This window comes from Symphalangus syndactylus, chromosome 10, assembly GCF_028878055.3.
Source record: "Symphalangus syndactylus isolate Jambi chromosome 10, NHGRI_mSymSyn1-v2.1_pri, whole genome shotgun sequence".
Classification (NCBI taxonomy): domain Eukaryota; kingdom Metazoa; phylum Chordata; class Mammalia; order Primates; family Hylobatidae; genus Symphalangus; species Symphalangus syndactylus.
Window position 1 is genome coordinate 133252636 of NC_072432.2, and position 24129 is coordinate 133276764.

At 39.2% G+C, this 24129-nt stretch overlaps 1 protein-coding gene across 3 annotated transcripts in view; it reads right to left on the reverse strand.

The window, feature by feature from the left end:
* ZMAT4 (zinc finger matrin-type 4) overlaps window positions 1-24129 on the reverse strand; it is a 382280-nt gene that overhangs the window by 143127 nt on the left and 215024 nt on the right. For 2 of the 3 annotated variants that reach the window (XM_055296034.2, XM_055296033.2), the window contains exon 5: window positions 3575-3802. The exons of the other annotated variant lie outside the window; for it this stretch is intronic. In XM_055296034.2, coding sequence (XP_055152009.1) covers window positions 3575-3802 — 228 coding nt within the window. The remainder of the gene's footprint in view (window positions 1-3574; window positions 3803-24129) is intronic. 3 annotated transcript variants of the gene reach the window in all.

A 24129-nucleotide genomic window follows, 5' to 3' on the forward strand; every position in this document is an offset into this window, starting at 1 on the left:
GGCATCATGAAATACCCTCCTATATGCACTAAAATGGCTAAAATTTAAAAGACTGACATGAACAGATGTTGGTGAGGCTATGGAATTTTTATATGTTGGCTTTTTGAAGTGCAAAACAATGCAACTACTTTAGATTTTGGCAGTTTCTTATATAGTTAAAAATACATGCAACTTATGACCCAGCAATCCTATGCCTATTTACCAAGAGAAGTAAAACACACGTTGACCAAAAAAAGTCTTGTGCAGTAATGTTCATGAAAGCTTTATCTAAAATAGCACCAAAATAATCCAAAGGTCATCAATGAATAGAGTGGATAGACAAACTGTGGTATTTTTATCTATAGAGTACTACTCAGTAATAAAATGGTACTACTTTGCTTTATAAGCTATAAATGGATAAATTTCATAAACAATGTGTGATCCAAAATAAGCCAGACACACAAGAAATACATATTCTATGATCCCACTTATATGGAGTTTTAGAACAAGCAAAACTAATCTATGATGAATAAATGAGAAAAATGGTTCTCTGGAATGGAGGTTTGGAGTTGACATGGGAATTTTCCCCATGATGGAAAAGTTATGTATCTTATAGGGCTGTGGGTTACACAGGTGTTTGCACTGTCAAAACTCATAGAACTGTAACATGTAATATCTCTGCATTTCACTATACATAAAATATGCATCATTTAAAAAAATTAAAACAAAATTAGAAATAGTTTCTTATAAAAAATATGAAATCAGAATCCTTCTAGAAATGAAAATGATTGCCATGTTAAGAATGTAAGATTTCAGGTGATTTTGTTTTAGGGCATTCTGTGTTCATTCATTCATTCATTCAGCAACTATTGAGTAACAATTATGTGTCTGCCACTACTCTAGGTGTTTTGAACATATAAATGAGCAAACCAGACATAAATGCCTGCTTTTAAGGTGTTAATAATCTATAAAGTAAGTAGAGAGAAACAAAATACAAAAAAAAAGTAAGTGAACAAGATAGTGTTTAAAAATGTGAGAAGAAACAGAAAAAGCCTACCATCGTGTAACATTGCTATCTCATGCTTCAGCTGCCTAATACCACTTTATTAAAGTCATGGATATGCCTATATTTATGGATTGGCATTTTTGCCTTTATTAATTGATTGATCGTACATTAGAAGCATTCCAGGAATAGAGGCGGGTGTGTGTGGTATGTGTGTGTGTGTTTCAAAGTGCTGGGTTACCATAGTTGCTTTATTCTTAAGCTTTTGCAACATTTAATGCTTGAATAAATATCTATCAGGATATCACCTGGAGCGTGTGGAAAGTTTGGTTTCAAGGGCATTGTGCTCAATGCTAATCGCATTCCATGGGCTACTGAGTCACAGTCACATTGAGTTATCAAGTCAAAGAGCAGCCTTTTTGTCTTCTGTATGAAAGACAAGCTGCTCAAATGTTACAGAATTCAGACACCCAAGTCATTAAGATGTAGTTGTACATAAAACACGCAGCACTGATAATTCAAAATAGACAGGAAGAATGTGCTCTAGGAATACTTTTTCTTCAAGTCATAATATCTGGCACCAAACATAAATAAAGCCCTATTTTTCTCCTTCAGTGCCCTGCCAGGAAGGAGTCACTGAAACAACTTGTTATCTGCCAACAACACAGGCATTGCAGATAGGCCTTCAGCTATGGAGAGACCCTGCCTATTTTCTTTAACAAGACATAGACTGAAAACATACGAAATCCTCCATCAAAAAGCAGTAGTACCATTGACTCAAAAGCTTCTGCAGGCCGGGCGCGGTGGCTCACGCTTGTAATCCCAGCACTTTGGGAGGCCGAGGCGGGCGGATCACGAGGTCAGGAGATCGAGACCACGGTGAAACACCGTCTCTACTAAAAATACAAAAAAAAAAATTAGCCGGGCGTGGTGCGGGCGCCTGTAGTCCCAGCTACTCTGAGAGGCTGAGGCAGGAGAATGGCGTGAACCCGGAGGCGGAGCTTGCAGTGAGCCGAGATTGCGCCACTGCACTCCAGCCTGGGCGACAGAGCGAGACTCCGTCTCAAAAAAAAAAAAAGCTTCTGCAATGAGATTATCCAACATAATGAAATAGGAAGCCCCAAGTTGCTTTTCTGTAGCTAGAACACATACACAAAAATAAAGTGTTTTTAATGTTTGCTCTTTTTTTTGTTTTTAATCAGGTCTTTTGGAAAAAAATCAGTCTCTAATCAAGCTCTGTATACGTAGCCATGGATCTCCAACCTTAAATCTATGCTGCAGTATAAGATTCTTCCATGATGACTTCTTAGCTGTCTCTAGCTTGTTTCCTGACCTTTGCTCATGCATATGTGATTCTGCTCACGTGGAATGCCTTCTCACCTTCTAAAATGCCACCCACTTTTCTAGTTCCAAATCAAGTATATTCCCTTGGTGAGATCTTCTTCAACCAACATGTTGAGAAGTGACCTGTCCCTCCTCTCAACTCATTGTAGCATGACCTTTTATATTACTTATTTTTTCTAGAAATGTTCCAAGTCATTTTCTGTTATAATTATCCCCCTTAGAGGTTCACAGCCAGATTAGGGTAATTAGAATTATGTATGCAGAACCCCGTTTAAACCCAGGTTGCCTTCTCCAAATTGATCTGTAAATGTTGTTATCTATAGCTTACAGCCATTATGAATGACCTGCCCACAAAAGCTCATCAAACTTACACCAAATCTGTAGTATCAATAGCACCCCTTGCAGAATTATTTTTATTTTTCTGAGAAAAATGCATTCTCTCAGAAAATATAGTATGCAATTTTGCTGTACTTCTATGCTGCCAACATCAAGCTGATCAAAAGTATGTAGGTGATCAAAAATGCTTAAATGGTTGCTGGTGATAAAATATTCTATTTAGTCCCACAGATTGGTTGATGGCTTCCTAAGGAATCCACAGAATTAATCCTCACGCTATGTTTTCCAAATTCAGCAGCTTCTGTGAAACCTCACATGAACTTCGAATGAGATATGGTTTCTAGCTGTCAAGGAAACCCTGTCTGGGGCAGGGGCATGGTACGGAGGAGTCAGGTGTTGACTACGTAGTGCCACACAGCACCGTCTTACCGTGATTTCCTGAAGATTTCATTAAAGGGGCTTGGGCTTGCTTCAAGTCATTAAATTGAGTCAATTTGTTGCTTTGTTTTGGCTAAATTTATAAAAGCACAAAAGTTTAAGGTAAGATAATACTATTTGGCCTCTTTAGCATCTTTTTTTTTTTTTCTTAACACTGCTACTCTACAAGAACATTCAGTAAAGAAGGCAGTTAAAGATAAAGCAGAAGGAAAACAATCTGGCTCATGAATGTGCCTTTGGTTTGAATAGCAGTCAATAAAAATATGGAAATAAACACTTTGAAACGAAGGAGATTATAAAAATTAAACTAAAGCAAGTCTTCTGCTCATTTCCTTTCTTGTCCATTTCTTTTGGGTGAGCCTCACTTTTTCCTTAATAATTAAAGCAAGAAGAAGAATCATTCTGATTTGTGAAAGCCCCATCTTTTCTCTGAAAGCCCAGTTTTGTGGCAGAAGTGAGAAGAGCTGCCCTTACCTCTCAGTTCCCCCATATCCAGGGTTGTCCCCAGTTGTTCTAATAAAGCAACTCTTGCCGCATTCTTTTTGTGTTTCTTGCCATCATAATGTTGCTGGGCCATCAGAGGGTTATTAAACCAGGCTGCACAGAGCCCACAGTATCTGTCTGAATCTCTTCTTTGATAGGGAGATGCGACCACCGGAGCAGTGTCCATCCGTGGGGGCTTAAGTGGGCTCAGGGGTGTTGCTGTGAAAGGAAACAACCAGAGAACCACAGCCACGTTAGTCCAACACTGAGTCCACTCTTCCTCAATACCCGAAGACCAAAAGTCTCCTGTTCACTCTAGAGCTTAAACATCCCCAAGAGTTCATTGACAGCAGGAAAATTAGCCCTGCCAGCTTTCATTTTTGAGTTGGGACACAAATAAAAATTCTTAATGTATTGAGATCAGAGTTTGCGTATTGTTATGCCAAAATCTGATAATTCAAAAGACCATCCCTTAGGGGAAAAATAAGATTTTTAAAAATAAGTTCTCAGTTATTCCCACTGTGGCTCTCAGGAGCTACGGACAGCAGCTCTAAGTATTTGGCTGCCTGGAGTAGCTTTGAAAACATGGTTATTGAAGGCCTTTCCCACTCACTTGCAAAATGCATTCTGCTTTAACATGGGCATTTAGAGAAAAATAAAGTAGTAAAATACAGGGGACAAGCTCAATGAGCCAGGCAAAACTTGAGCAATAACTTCATTTTTCTAGCATCACTAATAATGCAATAAGCCTATTGTAATTGCCTTCAATTATTTTTGTGTGTGTGTAACACTAAAAATAAATACTGGATAAAATGCAACTAAATAAATAAATTATTAGCGGTAAGGGAGTGATCTATCAGTCAAAATAAAGCTAATACTTGAAGTAAACATTGGACAATCATGACTTAAAAGATTCTGAATGAATGAATCGGACGTTTGTGTGCTATAAATGTAATTAACTAATAAATAAAGGATTTGGCTAAGTGGTAGAAACTGATTTTTGGTGACATGGATTGTATTAATTGAGGAAGTCACGCTAATTTTATTGTCAGCTGCTTCAGTTTATTGTAATAGGCTGTTTTCAACCTCTACCTGCTCACATTGATGCTGAAATAACAATGTTTTTCTAAAAACCAAAAGAAAAATACTATAGATCAGGTGTACTTATCTAAACAGAATAGACATGTATCACTATTTTGAGATTGCATTGTTCCACCTATTAAATTAACACACTTTATTGTGAGCTTAGGATTATTTCTGGTCCAGAAAACAAACAAACAAAAAAGAGCCTAACTTGAAAGAGCTTACTAATGGAAAGTAAAAATAACTTTTCTATGTATTACAACATACAAGTTGCTTCCATCCTTACAAGGACTGTGACTTGGTCTTTTATCCCATTTCTCAGATGATAGACTGATTTCAGAAATGCCAGTGGCTTACTGAAGGTGAGATATCTACTGATGGGAAAAACAGGACTAAAATGAAATCTGGAATTCCCAAAGCCAATGTTCCCTTCCATACTCTCCCAAGGATCCTTTTCATACTTCTTAATAAGCAAAGGGACATTTTTTCTAGATCCATCATCTTTCTATTTCATATAGGATTTCATTAAATTTTGGAAAAAATATTCCGATCCAAATATTTTGGAGAAGAAATCAATATGTAAATTCTCACATGGGCCATTAGTCCTAACGTGGTATAGCAGCATCCTGTGTGTGTTCTTGGTCTCTGAGATGTGGGATGCAGCTGGCAAAACCGTGAGCATCAGGGTTATCGTTCCAAGGAAAAGCTGAGGTCCAAGACCTCAAAACAAGTTAAGGAACCAGTTAACCAACTCCCCAAGCTTTCAGGTAACTTTTAGGTGGACTTTTATTTTTTCGATTAAATAACTTATATAGAAACAAATACTCGTTAAATGACATTTTAATTCAAGTAATGCCTGTATCATAACAGTATTTCTAAGAAGCTCCTTTTTCTTTATCCAGAGATTTCATCATATCAAGAAGTTTTAGCTAGTTTAGATTAAACTTAATGGTGTTATTTCTACAGGGACTCACAAACAGTATGCCCCTTAAAAGCCTCATTGCAGGATTTGGTCATGTATCACCATGTAGAAATAAAGCTTAAATGTGGGCCTTCCCAGCAGCCACCCAGTATCATTCTGCTATGACTTAGAAATAAAAGCTACAAATATGCAGTTGACCTGGATGTGAAAATATCTCTATCCACTTTTGTGAAGGTAATTGAATCTCACTTTCAAAGTTTCCTGAATCCTTATCAATTTCTGAGGATTTATAGCTAGCTATTGTTTTTGATGGCAATGGAAAACATATCAAACGTTTACAATCTGAATAAATGTTGACTCTTGAAACATAATTTATTTTTCTTTAAAGTGAGCCCTATAAAACATTTCAGTCAATTTTATCAATTGATACCTTCTACACCATATCCTGGTAGGGGTGAGGCACAATAGAATATTCATCAAATAAGATAATCTTATCTTGCACATAAGAAAGTAATTTGATGCTACATTGGTATTGTAGCTTCTCCATCTGAATAATTCTACTATCTTGTGTATAGTCTGAAAGTTTAAAGGATTTTTTTTTTTGCTTCTGTTTTAACTGTCTTCACTCATTTCAATCCACCTTATATTCCCGTAGTCCTATAAAAGCAGACAAAGGCAGTAGCATGAAAACAGCCTTGAATCAAAGACAGAACTCTGGTTGGGTGGGGCTGCACCATCAGTGAGCTGTGTGACCTTTGGCAAATTTCTAATGTCCCTGGTTTCCTCAAGGTAAAAATTCAGACTCACCGTCACTTTTAAAATTAACACATTTTGCAGCTAACCCATAGGGTGTGGACGGAACAAATTGTGGAAGCTGTCTCCCTTGTACAGCTTTGATTCAATACCAGATATAGAAATTATGTGAGAGGAGAGCAGTTTCCAGGTTTTAATGATAAATCTGTGCGTGTACATGAACCCTAACACTTACATGCTTTGGCAGAGTGTATTATTCCAACAAAATGAATGAAGAATGGGGCAAAGGTTATCTTTTGGTTTAAAAACATGCTTTAAAAAACACTTCAGTTGACATATAGTTAATCTTTGTTTTGATTTTAGTTTGTTTTTATTCTAATTGCAAAAAATATTAACTAAATATTTACTTTACCTACCCTTTATATAGATTCGACCAAAAGTCGATTAATCGAAACCAGTAATTTCAACATTAGACTCACCAGGCTTTAAAAACTTCTGTGTCCAGACTGTGCCCCAGATCAATTGTATCGAAAACTCTGGGGGTGGGAACCAAGCATCAGGATGTTTTTAAAACCTCCCTCCTCTCACAGCCTGATTCGTGTTTCCAAAGCACGGCCAATGTTGAGAACAAATGATCTAAATATTGCCACATTTTCTTTGAAAATAACTATAAAATGAAGCTTTCTTAGATCTTCACATAAAAGAAAGCAGCATAATACATCCAACAGCAATGGAGCTAGTTTTGCTGTAGGCAATAGCCAAAATGTCATATCATCCATGAGACAGAGAGAAATAATTACTCGCCTTTTTAAAACCCCAATTAATTTTCCCATTTCACCATAATATAAAAGAATCTCTAAAATAGTAGCTAACATTATAAATTAATATTGGTAAAGTTAGATGGAAATTCTGATTCCTTTCCCCATGAAGAAACTCAAGAGAACATTAAGCTGTTATCCCACCAGCCTTTGCCCAAGGCCATGACTAGAATGGTGTGCTGACCTGTACCAGGCTCTCCACATAGCCATGCACCTGTTCCACAAGATGCTACTGAATCCCATATGCGTTGTGGGGCCTTAACAACCTAAGCAAGAAGTAGTTCTCCCTCCTCTAAGCTTATAAAGCATTTACTCACTGCACAATTCATTTGGCATTTCTTAAATACCACCTTGTAACCTTAGCTGTGTGAATGCGCATCTGTGTGTATGTGTAAGGGAAACTGGAACAGAAGCTCCCATTAGACACTTCTGCACTGACTCTCTTCTAGTACATCTTCACAGTCCCTGTTTCAATTCGTAAAAATGCAAAAACCCCCAAAACTCAAGTTTTTTCAGATTCATTTATTACCAAAACCTGACCTGAAGTCACATGAGATGATTTATAGTCTTTACATTTGGTATAAACATACATACATATTGCAATAGAATTATTAATATCTCTGGTCATGGACTGCTGTCCTATCTCCATATAAACACAACGTATGGTATCTGGGCCTTACTATATATCCCAAATCCTACAATTTCTGATTTGCAAAATACAATCAGCCCCATATATTTTGAACAAAAGATCATGGATCTATGGTTGATTCAGAGTCAATAAAATCAATGCGAGCTCCTCTAAGGCTTGAACTGATTGAAGCAAGTCAGTTTTCAGCACTTGATTTCTAAGAATCACCTCATCATGGAATGAATTTCAACATCACTTTTAGTACCTTATGCAAGGTTTGTCAAGGACTATGTTATCAGCAGCTGTCACCTGTTGGATATGTTGTCTTGAGTAATAATCTAAAATAATATGTATATTCATCTTATATTTATTTATTCCAGGAATAATAATCATAGTTGATTTAAGGATAAAAATATTTCCACAGCTCCTGTGTGTGTCTCTATATTAGTCTGTTCTCACCCTACTAATAAAGACATACCTGAGACTGGGTAATTTATAAAGGAAAGACGTTTAATTAACTCGTAGTTCCACAGGGCTGGGGAGGCTTCAGGAAACTTACAATCATGGCAGAAGGGGAAGAAAACACGTCCTTCTTCACATGGCAGCAGGTAGGAGAAATGCCGAGCAAAGGAGGGGAAGGCCCCTTATAAAGCCGTCAGATCTTGTGAGAACTCACTCACTATCACTAGAACAGCAGTGTAACCACTCTCATGATTCAATTACCTCCCACTGGGTGCCCCCTCCCACGACAAATGGAGATTATAAGAACTACAATTCAAGATGAGATTTGGGTGGGGACACAGCCAAACCATATCAGTCTCTTTCAGAAAATTTCTTCATTCTGTAATTGTCTACACTGTCTAATTGTCTAACATATTCTACAACCTGACTCTTCATGGTGCCAGCACTTTGCATGCAACAGACACATAGTGTAAATTCCATGCCTTTTGATGAATAAATGAATGAATGAATGAATAAAATGTTCTTTACACTATGAGTGAGTAAAGAAATACGGTAACCAAGAGTTTTCTTGTTTCTTCTAGATTGTGTCATTTAGAACTTAGGTAGCTAGGTCCTGTGCCAGTCAATATAAACATAAGCCAGTACCTGACAAGGTCCTGGTGGCTAAATTGCAGAAGGGTAACATGTCAAAGTGTACATACATATCACAGTCTCTCTCCTTCTTTTGGATTCAACTAAATATATTAAAAGTCATTATTCCCCCAAACTTATATTTTCTGGGACGGCCTATTTCTGTAAGTTGCAGAGAGTGCACATTCTTCTGGAAAATTTACTTTCAAACAGGAAACCTTTTACTCTGACTTGTTTATCTTGGCATCCAAACCCTAAACTCCAGCTTGCGGTATGGCCCCAACCATCCTAGCTTTCCTGGGACTGAGAGGGTTTCCCAGGACCTGCGGTTTTGGGGGCTAAAACAAGGAAAGTCCTAGGCAAACTGAAATTGGTCACCCAGCTTCTGAGGACAGACTGGATTTAACATCATCCTGGGAAATGAGTAAAGACTTTGGTAACAACTGTTCCAGAGATGAGAGCAGGTGTTTCAACCAAGAAGACAAGATCCACGAACAGATCTCAAAGCTCTGTCAGACTACCAGGTGGGCGTCATTAGCTGGGGAGGAGGGTGAAACCGTCAGCAGTGAGATAGATTCCCACCTGCCTGTCTGCCTTCTAGGCCCTTTCAGTTTGCCAGGGAGCCACAGGGTTCTCTGCCATTCAAGCTGACAACATACATTCCTCTCTCTCTCTCTCTCTCAACATGTCTAATGCACACACACACACACACACACACACCTTCTCTCTCTCTCTCTACATCCCCCACCAAGCTCCCTCCCCAAGCCCCCGGCTCTTTATTTTCTTCCTTCCTTCTTTTCTCCTCTTTTCTCTCCCTTTTCTCTCATGCTTAATGCTTTCTAGGCTTTAGAATAGTGAAGTTTAATTCATTCTCACAAGGGATTTGGGGGCTTTTAATATAGAGAAATAAAGCCAGAATTTATTCATTTTAAAATATGTGGTTTCTCTCAACTAACACATTCTTATCCACAACAATAATTCTTCCCAGTTGTGTGATATTATGCAGTTTATTATGTCTGTTCCTTGTGTTTTCTTAAGTTACTCAGAGATCTTGTCTGGTCAATAAGGCAGCTTGAAGCCCAGGGAGATGAACCCACTAGTGTAGAGTCCCTTGATTACTAAGCAGCAGAGGAAGTGGTAAAGACCAGATCTCTGGACTCTAAGACCAGCCCCATATTTCAATGTCAACTCGTTTCCAATAATGCCTACAGAGCAATAGGCCAAATAAACAAACAGATTAATTCTAGAATCAAAGCACATTTCCTAGACTTCAACATCTACTCTCAGTGGGGATTATTTGGAAATGCGCATTTTTTTCTAAAAAACGCTTTTTCTGATTTCCAGTCCCTATGATAAACTGCCGTTATTTTTTTCCCACCCTAAATCAAATTGATAGTAGTATTTCTTCAGCAAATATCACTGTTTTTGCAAATGCTACCAGCAGTAAAGTTAGATTAGATCATTCAGTGAGTGGCTTAAGAGGCAGCTGTCAGTGTCGTTCTGTAGTTCTGTCACCACACAGTCCAGCCTCCTCTGCAGGGAAGCACCTCACCTCCATGCCCACCACAAAGTCAGGCCTCATACTTAGATTTCTTTTGCATCTCTGGCAGAGGCTTGGGCCTCTTGTGTAGATAATAGATGCTCAATGAACATGTGATAAATACATGGAGAAAAGTACTGGTAACTTTTAATATCAACTTGGGGGAATTTTCATGTTTTGATAAATATGATAGCTAAACATTAAATATTTGATAGTTTCATTAAACTTATTTTACAAGGTTAAAGAAACAAGTTAGATACTCTTAATAGGTGATAGATTAAATAAATTATAGCCATCTGTACTCTGAAAGACATGCAGAAATAAAAAAAAGATATGTTTTAGAAAAATATTTAGGGACCTGGGGAAACATTCAGAATAGGATGTAAACTAAAAGATGTGGTTTATATGTATAATATCAACAAAATCACTTATACACATAGCTGCAAAACTTTATATAACTACTACTATTACTATATATATGTATAAAATGATACAGATTAGAAGGCTATAGAAAAAAATCTTAGTAACAGTTGTTTCTGAGTTGTGGAATATGGGTGATCTGCTGTGTACTCCTGGATATATACTCCCCGATGAAGATGGAAAACATTTTTATTTTACCATTTATATATAGGCCACATTTTATGTTAACTTGTTTTAGTACAAAGTCTAAAAAACACTGTTTAGGGAACTTGTGGTGCCACAACCCAGTCTTAAATCTCAGAAGATTTTATTTGTAGTGCTTTATTATTAATTTATTGTAGACTTGAGGGAAAATGAGTTGGAGGAAGGCTGGCCCAGTCAGAATATAATGTAAAAGTACCAGCTTCCCTGATTTCTCTAAGAGATCCTGAGAAAAGCAGTTGTCCCACTGTTATCACAGATCCAAATATGGCTCTAATTATTTAGATAAAAAGAAGCACCTCTCTTCTCATATGATATGTCTGGATGTGAATTCTTCTACCTGGTACCATGAGATAGAAAACTCCACATGCTATTTATTTTATACCACAAAGGAAATTAAAAAGCACTATAATATATCAGATGTTTCAAAATACATGCCATTTCACATTTCCTGAGCATAAACAAAGATGAGGATGACTTAAGGGGACTGTCCAATTCAATTATGCATCAACCTTCTAAGTATAATCAGCCTATTAACAGAATTTGCTTCTTTACCCACACTGCATTCATATATCGTCAGTTTTCATTAAGAGAGTATTCATAGATCATTGAGTTTCATTAATATAGAATAATTCCCTCTAGTTTCAGTCACTTGATTAGGTTCTAAATATCATAAGTACGCCTGTTTTCTGCAGAATTTTAATCTTTGAAAATAAGCCATTAAATAGAACTTTAGAGGGGATAAAAGTCCTTTTATGACTTTCGTGGGTTGCTTGGCAAAAGAATCCAAAGGCTGTAATATTCCACATTCTTTGCCTTGAAATCAAGAGGCCAGAACCTAAGGTCCATGAGGCAAGGATTTTTATCCTTTGTTTACTGATAGATTCCAGGTACCTAGAACTGGGCTTGGCACATAATAGGTGTTAAATAAACCCTTCTTGAATGATGGGAGCAGCTTATTCTCCATAGCATAATTTACATAAGAGAAGAAATCACTTCTCTTACATAAACTGCTGTACTTGAGGACATCCTGTAAGTATAACGATGAATGCCGGAATCAATGATAGCATCCACTCTGTCCAGACGGATCTGAAAAGCAGTTATTTCCCTGTAGTATACTCATGGGCATTAAATCTTCAAACACTACTCAGTCAAGGTGCTACACTCCCTGAGTTCAGTATCAAAATCTCCACTTGTGGCCACAGTTCTCAAACTCTGTGCAGAGGTGTCCTATGATGACACAATGAATTAAGTCATAAGAAATCTGTAAGATATTTTAACATTTTGAGGAAAGCCTCATAACATCTGTAGGACACCACAGGGACCATTAGCTTAAGGTAGCTCACAGTTTCAACTTAGATGCTACATTCGTTTTAACTATTTTGATTTCTGTGAAACTGGGTTTTTGGATACTGCCGTGTATGACCAGTCAATCAAATCATTCAGTGAGAAACAAGAAACACAGGTGGCAAGATTCAATTTGGTTTTAAAGTTATGCAGTACCCACCAGGTAAACACATTCATTAGTGTAGTTATTTAAGAAGGAAGCAAAAATGTTATGAATTTTTTTCAATTTATGGGTATAATTATTTCAGACCAGGCACAGTGGCTCACGCTTGTAATTCCAGAACTTCAGAGGCCCAAATGGGTGGATCACCCAAGCCCAGGAGTTTGGAACCATCCTGGGCAACATGGCAAAACCCAGTCTCTACAAAAAAATACAAAAATTAGGTGGGCATCGTGGCACGTGCCTGTAGTCCCAGCTACACAAGGAGGGGCTGAGACGGGAGGATTGCTTGAGCCCATAAGGTCAAGGCTGCAGCAAGCCATATTTGTGCCACTGCATTCCAGCCTGGGACAAGAGGGGATTCTGACTTAGAAAAAAAAAAAAAAAAAATCAGATGGCTACTAAATTATTAGGACATAAGTACTTACGTTGTTTGGATCTAGCTATTTAATAAACTTACCTATTAGGCATTTCTTTTGACCTAAGGGAATGGCAAAAGAAAAAGAAAAGTACAGAGACATTAAGACTGTGGTAAAATTTCAGAAACTCTAAGAGTTATGACTTCACATTTCTCCCTTCTTTGCACATTGCTTAGGAAGAATCAATGATCTGCTAACTGGGCACTGCTAGAAACAATGATGGCCTTTCCTCATAAACCTCAAACCCTACATTTAACACGGAGCTCCAGATGGACAACTTGGGCTTCCCTGACAGGAACTGGTTGAGCCACTGGCACTCCCAATGCCCACTGAAGGTGCCGCTCTTGGAGTACTGAGCTGGGGGCACCCCCTGGATCACAGGCAGTAAGGAGCTGCAGGACTGGTGCGCTGACCCCTGGGAACTGAAACCAGCTTTGGTTCTTTTAATTCTACCAGCCTTCCCCAGACACCTAATCTATACCCCGTGCTCAGGATTGGGGAATGATTTACTTATCCGGCAGCATTAGCTATTCAACTAGAGAGCCAGCTTCCTGGATCATTTCTTATATTCTATGAATATTTATAGAGAATTCAAAGATGAGAAAAGTGATCAGTGCCAGAGGCACAGCAGAGAGAAAGTGCAGGCTAAGTTTAGAGGAAGAGAGACAAAGAGGGTGGACTTTTGCCCTGGGCTAGAATAGAGCTGCGATTTCAGAATGAATTTAGGGAAGTTGGTGCTGTTCCATTCTGCGAGTGGAATGCCTGTATCTATACCCACTCTTCAGCTACCACCCCCACCCCTGAAAAAAGGGACCTCATGGTTTCTCTATTGAACCTCCATTTTGAGTTGCCTTAAGCATATATCCCTAAAAATAACATTGGTCTTACTAACCCATGGTTTGCAAGCTATGAAAATTGGCTCTGTTTTGTATTTGAATGATGAATATTAGCTATGCATATATTTTGCATGTATCACTTTGAATTTAATCTAGAAATAAAGCACTTTATCTCAACTGCCATTTGGGAACTGCTTTTCTGAGTCAGTCTGTGAAATCTCAAAGCAACTCTCGAATTCTTGAGATCAGATGTAAGGTAGATGGGGCTACTCTGCTCCATCATGTCAAGTCCCTCCCATCACCAAGATTGAAAGAATTCAGAGTATTAAATGTAAAAGCAAGAAGGTACCCTAGTCCCTGAGGGCTTGAAGACCACACCCCTACACCACTGCTTCTCAAATTGAGCAATGAGGCTGATGGACAATGGAACACTGCAAAGGAGGAAGTTGGTTTTAGGGTAGACAAGACTTTGCAGACAGAAGTTGGAAAATCTTTAGGCAAATTCAGTCCCTGGGGGAGCAGAAGCCTACTTAGAGCCTGAATTATTCCGCTGTGTCACCCACAATCATTAATTTAACTATGGCTTGGTCACAAATTGCATACTTCATTATTGCCATGCAGACACAGATGGAAGGGAGCACATGAGAGAAAATATGAATGATTTATTTTGAGGGATTTTTTTAGGACAAGTGTATCATTAACAGCCAGTGAGGACGTAGCTGCTTTAAAACCTGCTGCTCCAAGTGTGCACCACCCACCAAGACCATCCACAGCACCAGGTGGCTGATTAAAGAAGCCCATCTCAGGCCCCAACCTGGACCACAGGATAGGAATCTGCATTTTGCAAGAGGCTTGAGTGACTCATATGCAAATTAAATTAGGAAAGCACTGGATTAGGTTCCTGTCAGAATCACCTTGGGGATGTTTAGACACTCAAAGACTCCAGACCCACTTAGGCCACTTAGCTCAGAATGGCTTGGGGTGGGGCCCAGCCATGATAGATGTTAAAGCTTTGCAGGTACCTCCAATGGGCAGACAGGACTGGGAACCCTCAGACTGGAGCAACAGCGTAGGGATGGGCTTCACTTGCACCTCAGCCATACCAAATATTCGTATAGTCATGTTTCATTCATTCAACTATGTTCTGGCAATGTGCCCTGCCTTAGTATAGAGAGCCATGTATGACCTCATGGAGCTTAAAGTCTGAAATAGACATATTTTGAACTAATTTTACAGAACTATTTTATTAAGATGTATTAATTCTACAGAAGTCTATGTGCTTTAAAAAAAAAAAATCATAGGCGAGGCACGATGGCTCACACCTGTAATCCCAGCACTTTGGGAGGCTGAGGTGGGAAGATTGCTTGAAACCAGGAATTCGAAACCAGCCTGGACAACATAGTGAGACTACATCCCCAGCTACTTGGGAGGCTGAGGTAGGAGGTAATCTTGAGGCCACTGTACTCCAAGGTGGGTAACAGCCTGGCATAGTGATGAACATCTGTAGTCCCTGCTACTCGGAAGTCTGAGGTGGGAGATTCCTTTGACCCCAGGAAGCTGCAGTGAGCCGTGGTTGCACCACTGCATTCCAGCTTGGGCAACAGAACAAGTCCCTGTGTGTACAAATTTAAAACAAAAGTAATAATAATTTTAAAAAATCATAAGAGCAACAGGTACAAAGAAAATAATATCATGAAATATCATTTTGAAATAAAACCAAAACCAGATTCCAATCACAACTCTGGTGGGTTATTTTACCTACAGTGAGAATGTTTCCTAAAATAAAATGGGGCCAGTGGTTCAATTTCACACCCTTGTTGTGAGGATTAAAAGTGTCTGTTTGACAAAAGTTACTTTGCAGGCATCTTAACCACCGAGAAAACTAAGACTAGAACCCAGATCCCCTAACTGCTGCCCTGTGTTCTTTCCTCAGTCCCACATTGCTGGGCTGTGAAGAACATGAGGCAGGAAGAGCGGTTGGTAAGAGTGAGTCAGAAAAGCTAGTGCAATGGTGATGGCATGTTCCTGTAGCTGGTCGTAAGTGTGCAGACACTCCAGCAGTCAGAGATTCCTTTAAAGCCATCCAGGATGTTTTACAGAATAATAGAAAGCATATATAAGAGCCAGAGAGATGATATGAGGAAGAAAAGCATATGATGCTGGATAAAGGATGTGGAATTACTTAGCCAGAAGATGGGGCACTGAAGTACAACTTAATGACACTTGAGACACATAGAAGGTGACAGAATTTGGACTGATGGCCAGCTGTTTCCCAAAGCTGCTGAAAAACAGCTTTGAAACAGAGAAGAGAGAGAGCTTAAGGGAGCTGATCCCTGATGTGAAGGCATGCTGACTGTCCCGGGGAGGGCGGTTCTGGGAGGTTGGTAGAATTAAGGATTATTAATACCCGATGGGGGAGGGAGAGATATTGGGTAAAGCATACCAGACAATAGAAAGAGTTAAATAGAATCTTATCGGGAACAGAAAACATGTTGGTGATTCGAGATTCATGAGCTTCTAGGTAGAAGTCATTCTATACCCCACACTCTGGATGAAACATTTTTTTTTTTAAAGCACGATTTTTGAATATTAAATCATCAGGGTTCATCAGATGTATGGACCTTTTTCTCTCTGACTTACTTTGACTACAAATAAAACCTCCCTCTGTATCAAAAAGGATGGACTAAATGTTCATTTACCACATATACCACAGTGAATCCTTGCCTCACCTTCTCATCAGCATTTTTGATATATTAGTTTTGCTAACTGAAAATGAAAGGGCCAGGTATTAAGATTTCATCTGCTCTGTAGAGTGAAATGCAAAATGAAGATGCTAATGATTAGCAGTCTGCACTAATCAGGAAATAATCACAGCAAGAATTCACGGGTAGGCCTTCAACCCATCTCCTGCTTCTCAGTTAAGTGATCTCAACAAGTGGCAAGAGAGCAGCAATCCTTCCTTCAGATGTCTGAGGACCCCTAGCTTCCAAAGACTTACTGATTTCTAAGTCTTGAGGATTGCACTCAGAATGCCCAGATCGTGTCTTCAGCCAGTACCACAACCAAGACAAATTGCTGCCTCCAAAAAGAGTTGCAAAAACTTCGTTGCTTAGTCCTTCAATGCAACTGAGCAACACTACCACCACAACAACAAATTTAATAAAGTAAAATAGGCCAGGGAGCGGTGGCTCATGCCTGTAATCCCAGCACTTTGAGAGGCCCAGACAGGTGGATCACAAGGTCAAGAGTTCAAGACCAGCCTGACCAACATGGTGAAATCCCATCTCTACTAAAAATACAAAAATTAGCTGAGTGTATTGGCATGCACCTGTAATCCCAGCTGCTCGGGAGACTGAGGTAGGAGAATTGCTTGAACCCAGGAAGCAGAGGTTGCAGAGAACTGAGATCGCACCACTGCTCTCCAGCCTGGGTGACAGGGCAAGACACCATCTCGAAAAAAAATAAAAATAAAAATAAAAATAAAATAAAATAAAATAAACTTTGTTGGACCCCTTTAATCTCCCATTTGCAATTCATGATACCTCAAGATGACCAAAATACACTTACAAACCTTAGGTGGATTTACGATTAGAGCCATAAACTACTGAGTGCTCAACAAACAATAGAAGAAAATTACTTAGCAGGAAATCCTACACAAGAGAAACAACTTCTCTGAAGGCTGGCAAAGTGAGGAAAATACATTAAATTTCATATTTCTGTTTTCAGTAAGTGAACATGCTAGGTGTCTGTGTCATGTGACAATTTACATAGCAGAGTAACCTATCGAGAAATTAGAAATTATTTTCTTATAGGCTCACTTCATTAAAATGAGAAGAATTTTTGCATTCCATTCCAAAAACGTAGCCAGGCTCTAAAGTCTGGTTTTCCCCACCTCTGGGAGAGAATGAGCATATGGATTTGTGTTGAGTTGTCTGAGAGGCAAAGGGATCTGAATGTCAAAGAGGAGTATGCCTGGGGTCAAGAAAGTAATTGGCTTCTTGGGGACTAGGAAAAAAGGGAGTTGTAACTGTTGATAGAGACCTGAGCAGCTTAAAAACAGTGTGTCCAAGGTGGTGGGACCTCCCTAGGAATGTCTCCCATGGGGCTTTGGTCTTCTTTTCCATGGTCTAGGTTGAAACAAAGGAGACTTGGCCCATGAAGAAAACAGATGATTAAAATACACTTCTGAGGGAGCTCCAGGGCTGGACCTCCAGTTTGTGGAGGCTGAGAACACAACAGCATCCTGGGTAAGATCATCGACTAGCCAGAGTCCACAGGTCAAGACTCCTCTGAGCCCTTTGAGTGGCACTAAAGAGGGAGAGGATACCCCAGTGAATGGCTGGGGCCGGTCTTCTCACCAACCTTCACGGTCAGAGAACAGAAGTAATTTACATGAATTTAGAAAATATTTTAAAATGTTATATTAATCTCACTCAAATGCCATGCAGTAATTTGCACCTATTGCATCCGATTCTTAAAGAAACCAATCTGAGCATTAAGTGAGAATTTTGAGGCTGATGTTTAAAATGTATAGATATTTCAAAGAATGAGAATATAGTTTGGGACATTTACTACCCATTATTTCAGGTGTGATGCTTACTTTATGAGTGTCTTCTCAATTTCATAGACTAGACACTTTTAGGGTTCTTATCTTTAATAGATGATTCAGGAGTTGTCGCCAGAAAATCCTTCTCTTGTAGTTTTTTCTGAATAGCAATGCATTTTGTATATGGATTTCAAGTCCTGACCATGTCTCCTGTTGACAGTTTCAGAGTATGCACAGGAAATTAATTATTTTATTGTTCTACTATTTTCCTTTATAAAAGTATGTCAAGAATATTTTCTGAAACAAAGGTATAACCACATCATAAAAGATGCTGAGATCATCAACGGTTTTTTGTTTTTTTGTTTTTTGTTTTTTTTTTTTTTTTTGAGACAGAGTCTCGCTCTGTCGCCCGGGCTGGAGTGCAGTGGCGCAATCTCGGCTCACTGCAAGCTCCGCCTGCCGAGTTCACGCCATTCTCCTGCCTCAGCCTCCGAGTAGCTGGGACTACAGGCGCCCGCCACCGCGCCCGGCTAATTTTTTTTTTGTATTTTTTTAGTAGAGACGGGGCTAATTTTTTTTTTGTATTTTTTTAGTAGAGACGGGGTTTCACCGTGGTCTCGATCTCCTGACCTCGTGATCCGCTCGCCTCGGCCTCCCAAAGTGCTGGGATTACAAGCGTAAGCCACCGCGCCCGGCCCATCAACGGTCTTATACCACTATGTGATCACTCAAAAGAGAAAAGCGAGTTTATGGTATTGAAAAGGATTTGTGAAAATCACCTAGGCAGTAGGCTCCTTGTTAAAATCTTTAGTTTTATTCAATCATTGATCTCTTGTTTCATTAGTCATCAACTACAAAACAAAAAACACAGCAGTCTTAATCTAATCATTGCCCCAAGCTTTCTATGACCCAGTGCAGAAAAATTATGGCCAGAAGAATTCAGCTTACCTCACATTACTAATGTATTTAAATCTTACTCACTGTAGGATAGGCATGGACTAACTGGCATGGTTTCTCCCGCCAGTGACACCAGGGAAGCATTACTGCAAGAGAAGTGTCTTTGCTGTCAGCCACTTGTATCACCTTGGGTAAATGATTTCACCTCTCTGGGCTTTAGTTTTCTCACAAGGTATCTGAGATGGCTAAAATAACGATCACTAAGCCCCTTCCAGCTCTGCAATTCTGTGAATCTATTACTTATATTTATAAGCTTAGAAAAGCCAAAAACATCAACTGGAACAAATGCACTGATCTAGAGATGATGCCTCAGAACATGCCAGCTTTCCTAATTTAAAAGAAGATGCACCACTATTAACATCTGCCTGTTTGACAAACTATTGTTTGCATCTATTAAAACAAGCATCTAGACAGATTATGCCACACAAACCAAATAACTTGATTCAGATGAAATAACTGCTATGGTGTATAAAATCTTATATGCAAATATGAGGTGCTGATTGAACCTAGAGTGCATATATTATTCAAAATTTGAATTTATGTAACTTTCAAGCAGATCTAGAATACCCTGATCTTTACTTATTCAACAGAGAACTTAAATAAGCAATTCTTGTCTGGCATGGAAATTTATGTGAAAGTTCTGAAGCTCTGACTCTCTAATTTTCAACAGGAAATAAGGAAAAAAAAGAAGAGAACCAACAAGATTTTAGAAGAGGAATATACAATAAACACACAGCACATGCAGTGAATGAGATCATTGCTTACCTGTTGCTTTTCTTACATTGTTTACTGTTCCTACAAATAACAGATACTTGATTTAAAGTGTATAAATATCTGTCTTTGTTGCTACCAATCCACTTAGTGAGAGCCTTGGATTTTGAAATGTTCTATTCAGTAGACCAGCAAATACCAGTAAATCATTTTATAAAACATTATGTATTGCTAGAAATGAAAAAAGGTAGGTTTGACTTACAATTCTGTATCTTAAAATGTAACATCAGGCAAGTTACTCAGCCTGCAGGGGCTCAGTTTCCTCCTCAGTTAATTGGATATAATAATACTGTAAACGTCATGCTTTTTATGAAGATTAAGTCAAATGATGCATGTGTTGTATCTGTATAATATCTTTACAATTACAATTATCAGTTATAATTACTGATTTCTTCATTAAGCTAGATTCAGTCTATTCAACTATATATAGTTTTGCCACACCCAGAATCTTTTAAATATTATATATTCTTATTTAATTATTGAGAAATAAACAGACTTTTTGAAACTTTTTTATATAAATGTAATGAATAGAAAGTACTTTTGCTATGAATATAGTCCATTCTTGTTATTCATGATAGTTACGTTTTACAAAGTTATCAGGAACACTGAAATAGCAAATACTGAACATTTGCTCCTAGGAGAAATTCAGGGTTAGGTTCCCAGGAACTTGTGGTTACAAGATTTTGATCAATCAATATACAACCTTGATGTATGTGTGTTTCTGCTTAGATGTGTCTGATTTAATATAAATGTTTGGTTCATTAACTTTAAACACACCAGCAGTGGCACTGTAACTCATGTCTGAGCAAATCTTATTTTCTCAGTAAGGTCCATCACAGCCTTCTTGTATTAGATAGCACTTCAGCACTACTCTTTGGGGCCATTTTAAATGGCAAAGTCACCAACAAAAGGCACAAAATGTGCAAAACATGTGACACTAAATAGACTGCAAAAAAAAAAAAAGAGAGAGAGACTTGTTTGCAGAATGAGAGCTGAAGCATGAAGGCAGAATGTCACCGTGTTCAACCTCAGCTGGGAATGTGCACTTGGCATGACTCACATTTTTCACAATTCCACACATGTCTGGGAATAACCCCAAAAGTGCCAGGAGAATTAATTTGGAGTTACAAATAAATCTTAGTGGACTCATAAATACAGAATACTCAAACAATGAGGATCAGTTGTGTGTATGCATACACTTGTGTGTATTTACATACAATAATATATCCATTCCACACTGAATTGTGTGGCAGGCACTATAGTAAGTATTTTACTTATATCTTCTTTACTTGACTAAAATTTAAATAACCAAGGTAACTAAATTTTAAAATAAAACTATAGTGGCTTAACTACCTATTATTATTCTAATGTATGCTTCCAATTTTTACACATCGAACAAGTATTAATTAAATGTCTACTATGTGCCCAGAGGTGCAGTCATGAACAGAGGCAGTAACAACTGTGGTCCCTGCAGAGCACACTTCAGAATGGTTCTCTATCCATCCAGCCTTGTTACTGAAGACACATATAACCCTAGGGCCACTTCAAACTCTGAAGGGTCAAAAATGAAAGAAAGGTTATTGCTAAATTTGATGCCATTACCTGTCAAACTAATGATGTCTGGGAATTATATGAACGATTGCACTCATATCCATTTTTACTGTGAACGATAGATGTGTTCATAAAAGCTTATAACTGAAACAATAACTTTAAGGGATAATGTAGCCACCAGGGTAGATTAGACTGTCCTGTAATACCACACAACCACAAAGTATCACAATAAATGCTTATTTCTTGTTCGTGCAAAGTCTAATGCAGTTGAATGGCTCTATTCCATCTTGTAGCCAGGTCTTAACACACAATCAATTGCAAGTCTGGGGAAGATAAAAAGCAAATGGGTGTCTGATAAGCAAAGTCTCTGCTATAGACACAGACGAATGTTCTTATTAATGCTAGATAGAACCTAACCATTCCAATTATGCATAATCTTAAAAATTACTTTGATGAATGGTGGAAAATGGAGAATAACTATAGTTTAAGGATTTTTTTCCATACATCAGATTTCCTCTCATTCATATTTTCTCCAAAACTAAGTTTCTAAAGAGAACAGTTAAATGATGTTTTCTTTAGGATTTTGAATGAGGTCTTGCTGATACAGGTTTATCACAAAAAAAAAAGAGGTTGGGGGAGGAGAATCACGAGCTGGCAGGCACAGAATCAGGGCCTATGATCTTTGCTGGTTGCCAGCAGTTAACTGGAGTTTGCTCATATACTGGGTTAGTGTCGCCTCAAATTCATGTCCCCTCAGAATCTCAGAATGTCAATTTTTTTGGAAATAGGTTTTTTGCAACTGTAACTAGTTGAGCTAAAATGAGATCATACTGGATTAAAGTGTGTCCTAAACCCAATGACTGGGGTCTTTTTTCTTGTTTTCCCGAAGACAGGGTTTCATTCTGTCACCCAGGTTGGAGTGCAGTGGTGCAACCTCAGCTCACTGCAGCATCAACCTCCCAGGCTAAATCGACCCTCCCATCTCAGCCTCCCAAGGAGCTTGGACTGCAGGCATGTGCCATCATGCCCGGCTAATTTTTAATTTTTTGTAGGGAAAGGGTCTCACTATGTTGCCCAGGCTGGTATCAAATTCCTGGGCTCAAGCAATCCTCCAGCCTCAGCCTCCCAGAGTGTTGGAATTACAGGTATGAGCCTGCTCTCAGTCACATCCTTTTCATCAATCTCTATCCCAGGCACCTCCCCAGCTCCTGACTGGTGCACAGCCTGGAAGACTGCTTCCATTTTATACAGAAACTCACACTAGCACCTGTTGTGAGTTTCTGTATAAAAAACCCATTGCCTCCCTGACGCGTGTTCCTCAAGATCATCCAATATCTAGATCAAGAGTCAAACTTTTTATGTAAAGAAACACATAGCAAACATTTTAGGCTTTGTGGCCTGGATCATCCCTGTTATAACGACTCAATTCTGCCATTGCGGCATAGAAGCAGCCACAGACAATATGTAAATGAATGAGTGTTATTCCAGTGGCTCTGCCAAGCATTTCAGAAATTCTAGTAAACATGCACCCATCTGGAGAAGGCAACTTCAGTTGCAACTCATTCTGCAGGAGACCCAGAAGATGCTTGATCAAAGTGCAGCTTGAGGGGGTGGAAAGGTAGTGATTCACAGATCCCAACTGCCCACCCTCACCAGACAAAGTAGCTGGCAGAAGCAATGAGTTGTGGTTCCATTATTCCAACACAGAAATCACCCCAGTTCAAGGGCCTGTTATTCACGGGGGTGGGGGCAGCATACCTGAGCAGAATTGTTTCTCTTGCATCTTGATTCAGTTGATTGGATTTTCTATGTACTTTTTTTTTCCTTTTGTTTTTATTATAGAAGCAATTTCAAGCCAGCTTGGTTAATTAGGCAGAGCGGGTCCTAGAGGAGCACAAGGCAGCCACCACATGGAAGTTGGAGCCCTGGCGAAGCTGCTGCTGGGTGTGGCTGCAGGCAGTAAGGGAGGATGGCCATCCGGACTCCATTCAAGGAGCTGTACTTGATAGTTCAGGAGGCCATCGTGTGGGTTTTCTTTTCCAGTGCCTCCTGGTCTTTCTCCTGTACTTGCAGTAACTTGAGACCAAGCCTCCACCTTATACTCTAAGGCTAGAATTCAGGTTCCTGTTTTGTTCCCTCTGCGTGGTCTCCAGCCCAGCATGCTTGTATTAAATGGTGGAGTCCTGCCATGGTCTTCACAGGCTATCCTTTCCTAGAACCCAGGACTGTAGCAGGCCTTGCTACCATCTGCCAGGCTCTCCCAGCACCAGCACACTGCTGGTTCATCTGCATGCTCCCTGGGCCCAGAGCCTCCGATGCTGGTGCCATCCTCCTATCAGGCCTTCAACCCTTAACCTGGGACACCCCCACAATGCCTACTTCTGCTGTTGGGACTCAAGACAATATCTCAAAATGAAGACCTGAGCAGCAGCCTCAGAAGTGAAGTTTTTCTCTGACATTCTCCTACCCTCCTGTCTCCCAGTCCCATTCTCCCCCAAGGCT